Here is a 13,437-nt window from a genome sequence, read left to right as displayed (position 1 = left end):
AGGGAAGGGTCTACAGGGTGTTCAGGGTCTAGAGTGGACTCGTAGTGATTTGCCTGTTTACAGCCTCCCAAGAGCTGGGATTACAGGCGTGGGCCACCATGCTGAGTCTGAATTGCTGTCTCAGAGTGCCCCGGAGACTGAGTCCTTGGCCTCTGTGCCTGCTTGTAGGCACTTTAATCCACTGAGCTATTTGGCCAGCCCTAAAACTATTATTTTAAAGTTAGCAAATCATGGCATGAACTATTCACTTCTCTTGTACTGATATATTCAATTGTTGCTTTTCCTATCTTATTTTAGGCCTATGCAGTAATATATTGCTGTATTAATAACATGACTTTAAGTTTGATAATGTGACAGTACCACCTTTGTAAAATGGAATTATGAAGTTTATAGGACTTCAACTTGGCTTCTTATTATTCCTTTACTTCAATCCATTTCCTCAAATGGATTATGGTTATATATATTGACCACATGAATATTTTTTCCCAACGAAGACCCTCCTACTTTAGGATGCCCTTGTCATCTGCTTTTATTCAGAGATAAGATCGAAAAGAAGGCACAAGAGCTGAAAGCCAGAGGGCTTGGGCTCCAGGCCCCACTCTAGGCTGACTCTACCTAGGTGGCCTTGTGTACTTCGCTTACACTGGCAAGCGTAGGCTTTTTTTTTTTTTTCTATTTTATATATACAAAGAGATCATACTCATCATAGGTAGTGTGTATCGGTCTATGATTTACTTTGATTTTTGTTTTTTTTTCAATTCTCCCTCAATTTCTCTTCCCTTTTCTATTTACAAAGTTTTGTTTCCATTTTATCCTTTTACTATCATTTTCTTGTTCTTTCCTTTCACCTTTCACTTTTCACCTTTCCCCCTTCCCCTCCTTCATTCCTCTTTCCTTTATTTTTATTTATTTGTTTATTTTTTTCTTTGCAGAACCGGGGATTGAACTCAGGACCTTATGCTTGCCAGGCAAGGACTTATTCTACTGAGCTATCTCCCCGGCCCCCCTCTTTCCTTTAGAAAAATTTATTTCACAATATTTATTGTACACTTTCATCCTTATTTGCTCTTTCATTTCTTCACAACAGGGAGACACTATGAGGTTTCCACATGTGTGTGTGACTTACTTCATTTAACAGGATAGTCTCCAGGTGTATCCACTTACTTAGAAATGCCTGGAGTATTTCTGTTTTCTGTGGCTGAGGAGTATTCCATTGTATTACACAAACACATCTTTTTTTATTCAATCCTCAGTTGATAGGAATCTGGAATTTTTTTCAACATAAACATGATCAAATCAATAAAACTTTTATTCTTAAGTGAACTGGTAGATCAGAAATCAGACTGTAGAGTGATAAGTACAATGAGAGACTCAGCAGAGAAGTACTGAAGTACTGGAAGTAGACACCTAAGCATCAAAGATGACGCAATGCTCACTGAGAGAAAGGGAGTAAAGGGAATGGAGTATGCAGGTGTACACAGTGCACTTGGGCTTCATACTGCCTGCCTTCACATCTGTATGCTACCTCTTCCTAACTATGACCTCGGAAAACTTACTTTTTTCTCTCTAAAGGCCCATGAATAACATACAAATGGAGGTCAGTGACACCTACAGCTCAAGGCTATCTGTAGAAGTAAATGTGATTGTATGTGAAAATGGAAAACATATGTGATTTTTTTTTAGCATATGCTGTTAAGATGTTAATGAGGCAAAAGCATGTCAGGCACAGGAACAAAATGTGCAAAAGCATAAGGGCGTAAGAAAGCATCAGTCAGGGGAGCTGAAGCCAAGTGCTTGAAGTTGATGAAATGCAGCCTGGAAAAGTAGCCGTGACCTGGATAATGACAGGACTTGTGTGCCTGAAAGTGACGTCAATTTGTATCACTCAACATTTCAGTGTAAACTTACAAGTATTCCTGGGATTTAGCATAAAGAAGAAATAATTTGTCAAATTGCAAATCAAGGTCTGAGCAACACACAGGAATATAGAGGAGAGAGCACCGACCTAACAGGGCCACTCCTGGACTACTTCCCACACTCCCACAGCTACCACTGCTGTGGAGACTATTGTCAGGAGGGTACTGTAGAGGGCACATGTTGAGCACTGGATGATACATATTTTAAAGTTTCTTTTCTAACTCAAAGTATGCAATATTAACTTGTTTCCTACATGCACGTGAACCTGAAGATCCTGAAACAAAGAAGGAGGTAAGCGGAACAATGAAAACATAAAAATAATATAATGAAAAAATTATTACAGTATACATTGTTCTCTCACACAAGAGCTAATTTATAATGTAGAGTTCACCATAAAGTTGAGAATCTTAGGAATCAAAGTACCTTCCAGATAGTGTGTTTCAATGTAAAGGACACAAGAATCTGATAGGTTGGGGACAGCTCAGCTGACATTACTGGAGCAATAAAGGAAGCATAATTTTAAATGAGCTACCATTCTTGAGACAGCTTAAAAGGGCCTCCATTTATAAACTCTCCCCATTGGTCTATATTTTGGTTCTTTTTTTGTTTTCCTTACGTGTCTATCTACATCTTCTATATTTATGGCCTCTTCATTGTAGGCTTATCTCAGGACATTGATCTAATCTACTTTTCCTTGCATGTATTTCTTCAGGATGATATGATATATGATGATAGGTTTAGTTTTGAAATCTGTTTTCATTTCAAACTTTCTTGATTCCAGTTGTGTTGCAACTGCTATTCAAATGCCTTTTAAGTATCTCAGATTTAATCAGTTTGAAGTGGAATCTACCTAAAAGGGGTTTATTTTGGTAACTGAAAAGTCTGCATTACTTATAGGAAAGTGTTGGATTATAGTGTGTCAATCAATTTTGAGATTTGATGACTACAACTTAGTAGATGTATTCTACCTCCTTTTTAAAGTTGATGTGGGCTTGCTTTCTTATGATTAGAAAGCTAGGAGGACAAAGTGACGCATGACCATAATCCCAGCACACAGAAGACTGAAGCAGGAGGATTATGAATTCCAGGCCAGCCTAAACTACTAAGTGAATTTGGTATTATCCAAAGCAAAACCCTATTTTAAACTGACAACAACATTGACAAAAAATATTAAATGAAGTCCTTTAACTAATTATCAGATGTGGTAAACTGATACTTTTTAAGTAGTAGAGACAAAAGGATCATATCTCCAGCTATGCTGCATGACTTTGACCCAACACTCTTACAGGCTCAGATTTTTTTTTTTTTCTGTATTTTAAGGAAGGGTCTATAGTTTGTTCAGTGTCTCACTACTAGATCCGACTTGTAGTGATTCTCCTGTTTACAACATCCCAAGTGCTGGGATTATAGGTGTGCACCACCACACCCCATCTTAATTGCCATTGTAGTTCATCATGGGGGCGGAGCCGGCATGGCAGGCCTGAGGATTGAACGCCTGTCCCCTGCACCTGCTTGCAGGTGCTCTAATCCACTGAGCTACTTGGCCAGCCCTTCAGGAGTTAAATTGAGAGATTGAAAATACCACCCTATGCAGAGTGGGTTCCTTTAATGTATGGTGGCTAGGGAGGCTTGAAACCACCTGAAAAAAAGTTGATAAAGGTTAAGAGAACAGCTAGTCTAACAGCTTTAGCAGTGATGATAGCCTAGACAAATCACGTGGCAAAATTTATGATACAAAATTTTGAACACTTCAGAGCTACGTACAGAGTATGAGGGCCATTCTTGGGATATGTACTGATAATTCTTGCCTTGTGGCAGGCCCTGAGCCTGGGAAACACTCCATCTTCACTCAGATGGGCCTTCCAGTGTCTGATGAAGACAAAGATGAGACAGACACACACCATGAAGGGAGGACAGGAAGGAGTTCACATGCACATGTATGACTCTGAGGGCCAGTGAGAACCATCTTTATTGTAGAGTGGGTCAAGGTTCTGTAATAGAGAACAGTAGTTCAAAGAGAATAGAAGTTTATTTCCCCAACAAGTTACAGTTCAAAAGTATGCAAGTGAGTCTAGAAAAACAGTTTCCTCTGATATGGGATATTCTCCAGTGGAGAAAATTCTTCCTATCTTCTCATTTAATGTCTTCCCAAAGCAGGACTTTCTGCAGTGTCCTGCTGAGCTCACCACCCTTGATCTTGATTTTATGCCCATAGGATGAAGCAAAGAGAGAAAGTAGGGGACACTTTTCTTGTAAAGAGCCACTCAGAAGTTGTGAATGGTAGTTCTGAACATATTCTACCTTTTCATGTTTACTTATATAATCATACTGTGTGAAAAGTGCAAATACAACCTGATGCTGGAATTATGTCACATATATCTGTGTGTATTTATATATTCCTCATGATTAGCTTATAGGTATCAATCCTGTTAAGATGAGTTTTTAAATATCTGTGACAATATTACCTTTAAATATTTATCATAAATTTATAGTCTAAGATATTGACATGTATCTGGAGGTATAATTGCTAACACAATTAAAAGAGCCACACAATTAGAAAAATTACATGATAATTTTAAGTGTTGTTGACTTCAAGATTCTAGCAAAACCAGTTTTCATCTTTTTTATTCCTCAAGATCTTTTGGTACCTTATGCAGGTACCATATCTGGCTTGTATACAGTTTACTTTTAACCATAGTGATTCTGTCTCAGATGAACACATAGTTTTTGTTTGCATTGCTTTGTTATATGTTGTAATGTTCATTTTCAATAGAAAGGAAAGTTGGTTTTTATTATGAAAACTTTACATACTTAATGGACTCTACTATGTGATATTTAGATAAAGCTTGCTTTATTAGATTTTTAATGTGTGCTGTTGTGAGAAAAACTGCAGAAGAATAATTATGTGGATAGCTGAGAATAAGAAAGTTTCCAGCAATGGGGGTGGAAACTAGTTCATATTATGTCTCAGAGAAGACCCAACTTGGCCCTGAAGTCAGTGTGAGAAGGGAATTCATAGCTCAAGAATTTAGGAGATAAATCCACACATGCACGTGTGCATGTGTGTACATGCTCACGCATGCACATGCGTATGTGCACACATACACACATTAGAAGATAAAAGCACCAGAGGCAATAAATAAGGTAGGGTAGGGTAGGGTAGGGTAAAATAGGGTGGGATATAGTGGGATACGGTGGGATATGGTGGGATATGGTGGGATGGGATGGGATGGGATGGGATGGGATGGGATGGGATGGGATGGGATAGGATAGGATAGGATAGGATAGGATAGGATAGGATAGGATAGGATAGGATAGGATAGGATAGAATAGGATAGGATAGACAAGCTTAATCCAAAGGCCTTGGACTCCAGAAATTTATCAGAAACCAAGAAGATGAACTATAAGAATGACAATATATATTCCTGAATTCAAAACAAATTTAGAGAAAGAGACACACAACTAATTGAATACAAATATTTCTCTCTACACTTCCAGAAACTACACTGAAATCATAGTAAACAATTATATTAGGTGCTGAGCAATCAATAAGTATGCAAAGTTCGGAAAGCAGATAATGGCAGTTTAGAGACATCAAAATAATTTGTGTAAATGTCAAGAGAGGAATGTAATTACTGTTTTAAGAATGAATTGTGGAGAACATTGTGAGACTATAAAAGTTTATTTAAATTGATTGCACTGTGCACTTAAATGACTATATATGTGAATGAAACTTCAATGAAATTATCAAAATCATAAGATCGTAAATATATTATTGAAATACCTCATGCATACAGGAAATTTTAAAAGGATTAGTCCAATTTTTTTTCTTTCTTTTTTTTTTTATGCTACTAGGGATTGAACTCAGGACCCTGCACTTGCCAGTCAAGAGCTTGTTCTACTGAGCTATCTCCCTGGTCCGGTCCAATTTCTGAATTACCTAAAACTGAAAAAATTCATGAGCTACCATAGGAATCAAATTATGAAGCATAAACATCACAGTTATCTTTCTTGTGTCCACTCTTAGACACATTTCTTTTGCCATAAAGATAGTCATTATTCTCATTTCTAACACCATGTTTTGTAGTTGGCTTCTTTTGTTTAGCATTATTTGTAAAAGTCACCTATATTTTTACACTTTGTGGCAATTCGTTACCTTTTGTTACTATGTAGCATTCAATTATATTTCATTCTGTAAAATGATCTCAATTTATTTATCTCTCTTACTATTGCTAGATAATTCAAACTATTCACAATACTGGCTCTCTGGCTGAGTATTGTGGTACATGTCTGCAATCTCTGCTACTCAAAGAGCAGAGACAAGAGGATCACAAACCTGAGGCTGTCCTGCGCAAGTTCGTGAGACCTTGTCTCAAAGTATAAATTTTAAAGAGAACTGGGGATGTATCTCAGTGGCAGAACACTTGTCCCTCAAGTGAGGGGCCATGAGTACCATCTCCAGTATGGTTAATAATTAGTGCTGCTGTGAAGAACTTGTATGTGTAGCTAGTATGAACTTGGGATGAGTATGTATTTTAGATCTTTAATCACTAGATATGCAAATATTCAACTGTAGTAGAACTTGCTACCTAGGATTTCGATGTGCGTATCACAATTTAAACTCCCAGCACAAATGTGTATGGGAAGAGTAGTTGGCTTAGTTTTTTTAATAGGAACTGCATATAATCAGGCTCTTTAGTCATTGAAAAGATTTTAATTCATTTAATTTGTAGTGATTTTAACTTTTCTGAAGACAACTGAATTGAACACTTTCACTATCTTAGTTATCCAAGTAAATATGTTTTTGTGAAAAGTGGCTATTATCTGATATTAATGTATAATAGCTGTTTATTAATATTATTTAATTTTTAAAGTTTATTCATTTGGTACAGGGTCTTGCTACGCATCTCAGACTTGTAGTGATCCTCCTGTGTCAGCTTCCTCAGCACTGAGATTACAGGTGTGTGCCACCGTGCCCCATTTCAGTGGCTGGCACACTGCTCCCAGCATGCAATACTGGTGATCAAACCCTGGTTCTTGTGCTTGCCAGGCAGGTGCATAGACTGCCAAGCTATCATCACAGCCCTGTTTATTCTTCTAGTATGGAAAAGTACTAAAACTATGTTCTTCTACTTGGTAGCATGCTTTCCATTCTAAAAGCAGCATGGTATTTTAAGCAAAGGTGTTTGTTTTGTTCATGGTAACTATTTTTACTTGACTATTTGAAGAATTTTTATCACCTGAGGTATGACTTTCAAATAGTCTGGATGGAAGGTGGTGCCCAAGTCCTTCATATTCCAGCGTAGTGATTCAGGAATTTGGGTCATCTGCCTGACATCACAATGTGTGAGGCAGTCCTTGAAGGTGCTTCTTGGAAGCAGACTTTCATTCTGTCAATTGTGTCAAAAAGAAAATCATAGTATCTTTACTTATTGGTTTATTTTGTTTATATGAAGCTCTAGAATGTGATCTTCTAATAATAAACTAGCAACAACTCTAGAAAGCAGGAAGGATTATTAATTTTACTTGAGGTAACTGAGACTGGCTGGGTGATGTTAGTGTCCTGAAAGGAAGAGGTAGTAAGTGGCAGAAGTCACGTCTGTCTAATGTAACGTTTATACTACAAACCAAGGTGACCCTCAGGTTCCATCTGTATAGGAACTTATGTAGTTCTGCTCATTGCTATCAGTAATTGCTAAATTTTCCAAGATGAAAGTGCATTAAAAACTCATTTCTCTGTTTCAGATAAAGGAAGATCTAGGTCAAAAAAAATTACAGAAACTGGAAGAGGGAAACGATATTCATACAAATTACCTCAAGAATACAACATAGAGACTGTAGTGGTTGCAGACCCAGCAATGGTTTCCTATCATGGAGCAGATGCAGCCAGGAGGTTCATTCTAACCATCTTAAATATGGTAGGCAAACTTTAAAGTGCGCTTGGAATTTTTTCAAGAAAACTCTAAGGAAGAAATGTGTGAGTATTTACAATGAAGTTCTTTAAAAATTAACTCCCTACCATTCTTTTTATTAACTTCAGTGCAAATGTTGACTTGGTGTCTTTAGGTTTACCAAGTTGACCCATCTCCAGAGAAAAAGCAAAATGATAATTTATATGCTCTAGTAAAAAAAGTAACAGTGGTAGTTTTGATGTTGCAAACTTACTATTATTTTCTGTGCTATAGTTTTCTTATTTAAAAATGTCATTTGTTAGTATTAGTAGATATTTGATATTTGTTTGTATGTATTTTCAAACCATATGCATTATAGCTTAATTATGAGATGGTATAAAATTGTGTGTTGGTAGCTCACTAAGCTTATATAGGGCAATGTGAAATGGGAGATGTGATTCTGGTTGATTAGTTAAACTTAATAGCTGTTAGATAAAAATTTAAATACCAGAATCACAGGTAGCTTAGTTTCTTTAAAATTTCTAGATTGCAGACATCTAGCTTGTAGAAATACTTACTACAAAATTAATGCTTTGTACAGACTTAACTGTATATCTTTTGGGTAATTCTTCAGGGACGAAGGTTGTAGTGCAAATGGTGATTAGGGAGAATAAACAAAAAGAAAACCCCAAAAGCATGTGTCCATTTATATTTCTGATTATTATAGCAGGTAAGGTAAGAGCAATATATACAAGTGCATTCTCTTTATTATCATTTGGCTTTGGACAGAGTTTTCCATTGGACAGAGTTTTCACACTTTAACATTTCTGTCCATATTTAGTTGCATCTTTTATTCCTTGTGAGGAATAAGGAATAAAAGATTTTCAGTCTCTTCTATATAGCAATGCCTCAGAAAGCCTGGTTAGATGTGCCCATTGCACATTCTCTAAAGCAAATTAATAATTACTAGTTTTTTTTTAAAAAATGAACAGTATTACTTTAAAAGTTCACCTTGCTCACAAGCTTTTAAAAACTACAATTTCTCAATTAAGTTGAGACTTTCCCATGTTTGGCCTTTAAAATACTTAAAATGTTTTTCAGTTTTATTTTAGGATTTTTATTTTTATTTGTTTTTAGGTTTTTAACCTTTTCCAAAACAAGAGTCTTGGTGTGCAGGTCAATCTTCGTGTGATAAAGCTAATTCTGCTCCATGAAACTCCAGTAAGAATGTCTTGAGTTTTTATTCAATTAAGTGAGTGAGAAATTGTGTTTAACAACTTAAAGTGAAGGGAAAGTTAGGCATATACTTTTATTGACTTAAAATCCAGCAACACCCACCGAGTCAATTAAAGTATACATAAAACTGACTTAGTTTTGGTTAATACCTCAATTTTATTTGAAAAATGGAATGTTCTTAGTTTCCAAGGCTCCTGACAACAAACCTTCAGTTTCCAAAATGTAATTTTAAAAAGTCATTTTAAATAACAGAATTGTTTTATCACTTCAATATGGACTTTTAAAATGTTTTCTTATCTGTAATTTAATTTAAATAGAAAATAGTCTGTGGCATCATTTTAGCAAGCAACTTCAGGTGTTTCAGGAAGCCTTTTTTCTTTAATTGTAGAAATAATGAATTATTTGCTTCTGGAAAATTCAGTTTTTAAAATAGTCAATTGTACCCTTCATTTTTCAGAGTAGTATTAAACAGATTTTATAATGTTGCCCCTTTGCAAAATTTTAATAGTTGTAGTTCAGGCTAAATTAATTCTAAGTGCCCTCCAGGTTCAAACTAATATATGGTCAGAAGTCTGCTTTAGTAATTCAGGAAGGTCCTTCAGTTTTTAGATTTTGTGTGTAAAAGAACAATCTGCCTTGAAGTAAAATATCTTCTGTTGCAGGCAGATCTGTATATTGGGCACCATGGCGAGAAAATGCTAGAAAGTTTTTGTAAGTGGCAACATGAAGAATTTGGAAAAAAGAATGATATACACTTAGAGATGTCAACTAGCTGGGGAGAAGACATGACTTCAGTGGATGCAGCTGTACTTATAACAAGGTAAATTTTTCAGAGCCATTTCAGTAGCATTCCTAATTCAATGGCTATGCCATTAATCCCATTACTGACTTGGCATAATACTTTCACTCCAAATTTTGTGTTTCCAAAATTTTGGCTTAATAATTTTAGTTATTTCCATCAATGTAGAATAACTGGTTTCTGATTGGCCAAATGTTGGATAACATATTGACAAAAAAATTGATTAATTAAAGATTCATGCTTAAATTTTTGACATCCAAAGCTATTGATAATGATAAATTAGGAATGCTATGTTGATTTTGATGGAACTTCAAAATTATAAAGCCACACTGTATATTTTCCAGTCACCACCATATAAAGTAAATTAATAAGTCAGCAACTTTCTGGATCCATCTGAAATATAGTTTCAATTAAGTCTCTGGTTAATTTTGAGTTGCATTGTGAATTTACTACACACAAATATTCATAAAACATAGTGATGACAATATATAAATGCTAAAAGATGAAGAGCAGCAGTAAAAACTGTAAGAAGTACCCTGTATTAGTAATGATCCATGAATTTGTCTTGGTTAGAGAAATAATAATGTTTTTCATCAACAACTTAATTTTAGTCATTAACTGTGTTAGTATTTAATATTATAGAAAGCAAAGTAACATACTTAAACATTATTTTTTGAAATCTACTGTAGTTTCTTGTTAATTATGTTAAAATGATCTTAATTATAGATAATTCATAACAAGTCTCCATAGAACTGTACTTCTACTTCCGGCTACTTAGGTATAATTGATACTTGACTTCCACAGTAAACAACTACAAAAACTGGAAAATACTTGTGACATATTATTTTTCAGTCATTGGAAAATAAAAGCAGAAGACTTTAGTCCCTGAATGAGAAGGAACTTTTCCAGGTTAGCCCTACAGTTTTTACAGCTTTGGGCATGGGGATAATTTCTTGCTTGGTGTTGCAAGCAGGAAGAGAGACCACAGTGGTCCTTCTGAGGTCCTTACAGGTGAGAGTGTTATGCCCCAGAAGGTGCCAAAGTCGATGTCTGGATCAGTTTTGAGACATTGGCAAGGCAAGTTTGAATACATAGAGCGACTGCCTCAAATCTGTCCAAGTGTTGCTGCTGTATACTTTAGATTTGTAAAACATAGTACGAAACAGATTGAAGCCACAAGAGTAGATTAGTGGTATGAGGATATTTCTGTGAGCTGGCTGTTTAGAGGATCCCAAAAATAAAGTGATTAGGAATGGCCTGTACTTTTAATCACATGATCTTCCCAAATGGACGTGTCACTCAGTTTCTTAAAGGAAGCCACACTATAGGAAAGACTTATGCTTTCAAGACACATTTTAACTACACTACCAACAAAATAATTTAAATAAAAAGAACGTGAAAACTTAACAGAAATTTGTAAAGTTAAATAAAAGAATTAAATTTTAATTACTTAAGTAATTTGAACTGAAACTAAATCTTAGAATCCTTTAGGAAAAGATTGGTATCTTCACATTTTTATGATCATAGCTCTTAATTAGTTTCTTCTTTAAAAAGTATTTTGTTCAAGAGCATATTACTGTGACGTTAACTTCATTCTTTATATCTAGTGCTATTTTCTATTCAAAGCTCCAAAATATCAAGAAAACTTTTAATTTACTAAAATTTTTATGTGACAAACTTTTTTGTGCTAGACTCTTAAATTTAAATCAGAATTCTTTGCTGGGGGGAGAATAAAATTTTGTTTTATTTGCTTCAGATGTTTTTGATAAAAAGAAAAATAAACACATTTTCTGCCCTATGAACTCTTTCTTGTTTTCATTTCCATCTTTTACTCTTTGGAAGTAAACTGTCTGGTTTATTATCTCCATGACTGTTTTTATATTTTCATTACATATATGGGTACACAAAGCTTATAATCCTGCACTTCTGCACGTGATATGAATAATACCAAATATTTCTGCAACTTGTCTTCTTTAGTTCAATGTTAAGCTTTTGAGATCTGGTGGTATGATAATGCTGGTCTGGTTATTAACTGTTATATGGTAGTTATTATAGTGAGGGGTTTACAAGGAGAAACAATACAAGACTCATAATATATAGAAGTATTTTGTAATAGTCACTCAAACAGTCATATACAAGCAGAATGCAGGAAATCTGTCCACAGCTGAAGGTCTGGAGCCCACCATAATGTCCTGCATGAGTCCAGCTGAAGACCCAGAGCCCATATTAATGCCCTCCATGAGTCCATCTAGAGTCCAAGAACCCACAACAAAGTCTCATGCATACCTATTTCATGGATTTGTGCTGGAAAGGCCCAAAGGTCAGTGGCAGAAGCTAAAATGTCTGTACTGGGTGCGATGAAGGATCTGTGCTAGCAGGCTAAGAGACCTGCACTGGAGCCAGGAAACGATGCCCAAAGGAAGAATCAGAGCTCCCCGGAAAAGTACCACAACCATCCTTAGCAACAGTGAGTTCCTGAGCTCCCCTAAAAATGAAAAGAGCTGACCTCCTGTTGGACAAGTCAATGTGAAAATGTTCTCCAGGAGACTGAGGAGTACACCATCTTCCCCTCTGGAGCCAAGAAGTGGTGCTTGAACTAAGGACCAGAGTGCCCCAAAGTGAGCCATAGCCATTCTCAGTGACGGCAAGTTCTCCTTTCCTTCAGCAGTAAGAGCAGCTGAGTGCATCAGGAAAGCCGTCATGACAAGCTCCTCCTGGAAAACCAGCAGTCCCAAAGTAAGCATCAGCTCCTACTGCCTTCACTTCTCCTTCTCCAGTTCTGCCTTTTATGCTACCAGCACAAGTCCTCAGCTGGGCCTCCCACACCCAGTACCCGCTGATGCAGTTCAGCTGGATGTTACAAGTTGTCCACCTATTGTCAGTCCACCAGAGTAGTGATCCACTGAATGAGTGATGCTACATTTAAATCACAGTGGATGAACATTTAGGTTGTTTCTAGTCTCTTGCTCTTGCAAGCTAAACTGTAATGAAACTCTTCATGTATGATTTCTGGTGCACAGTAACTATTACTTTTCATTATTACTTGCTTTGTTGCTAAGCTTTCCTAGCCATATAACACAGGTATTTTTTAAAAGAAGAATCCAATAAAGTGAAATGATATGATAAATGACATACTATGTTTATTGAAAACATTGTAAAATAGGATTAATAACTGCTATTCACCTATTCACTTAGGAAGCATTATTCTTAGAATTAAAGTTCTTATTTTATATGCTTTTACAACTCATATTTCCTCTATACCATCATCTATTTTTCCAAAATATTATGAAATTTTTTTTTTGGCAGAATTGGGGATTGAACTCAGGCCCTTGCACTTGCCAGGGAAGTGCTTATTCTACTGAGCTGCCCTTCCAAAATATTACAGAATAATTACTTTTCTCCAAGCATATTCTCCAATTCAAAGTTTTAAAATAAATTAACTTTAAAAATATTCTTATAGTATAAACATTCTCTTGGTAAAACTTAAACACTTTTGCATTTATAGTTAATTTCTTTTTATCCAATTCTTACTTCTACTCTTTAACCCAAAGGTAATCCATGTTGAATTAATATGTGTGCAAAGTATGTATATAT

At 35.7% G+C, this 13,437-nt stretch overlaps 1 protein-coding gene across 1 annotated transcript in view; it reads left to right on the top strand.

The window, feature by feature from the left end:
- Nucleotides 1-13,437, top strand: part of Adamts19 (ADAM metallopeptidase with thrombospondin type 1 motif 19) — a 319,655-nt gene that overhangs the window by 62,669 nt on the left and 243,549 nt on the right. The window contains exons 4-6 of the mRNA XM_023715358.1: nt 7,663-7,835; nt 8,946-9,029; nt 9,707-9,864. Of these exons, the coding sequence (XP_023571126.1) occupies nt 7,663-7,835; nt 8,946-9,029; nt 9,707-9,864 (415 nt within the window). The remainder of the gene's footprint in view (nt 1-7,662; nt 7,836-8,945; nt 9,030-9,706; nt 9,865-13,437) is intronic.

Source organism: Octodon degus, unplaced genomic scaffold (assembly GCF_000260255.1).
Source record: "Octodon degus isolate 3935 unplaced genomic scaffold, OctDeg1.0 scaffold00040, whole genome shotgun sequence".
Classification (NCBI taxonomy): domain Eukaryota; kingdom Metazoa; phylum Chordata; class Mammalia; order Rodentia; family Octodontidae; genus Octodon; species Octodon degus.
The sequence above is the reverse complement of the archived record's forward strand: the minus strand, read 5'-3'. Positions and strand labels throughout refer to the sequence as shown.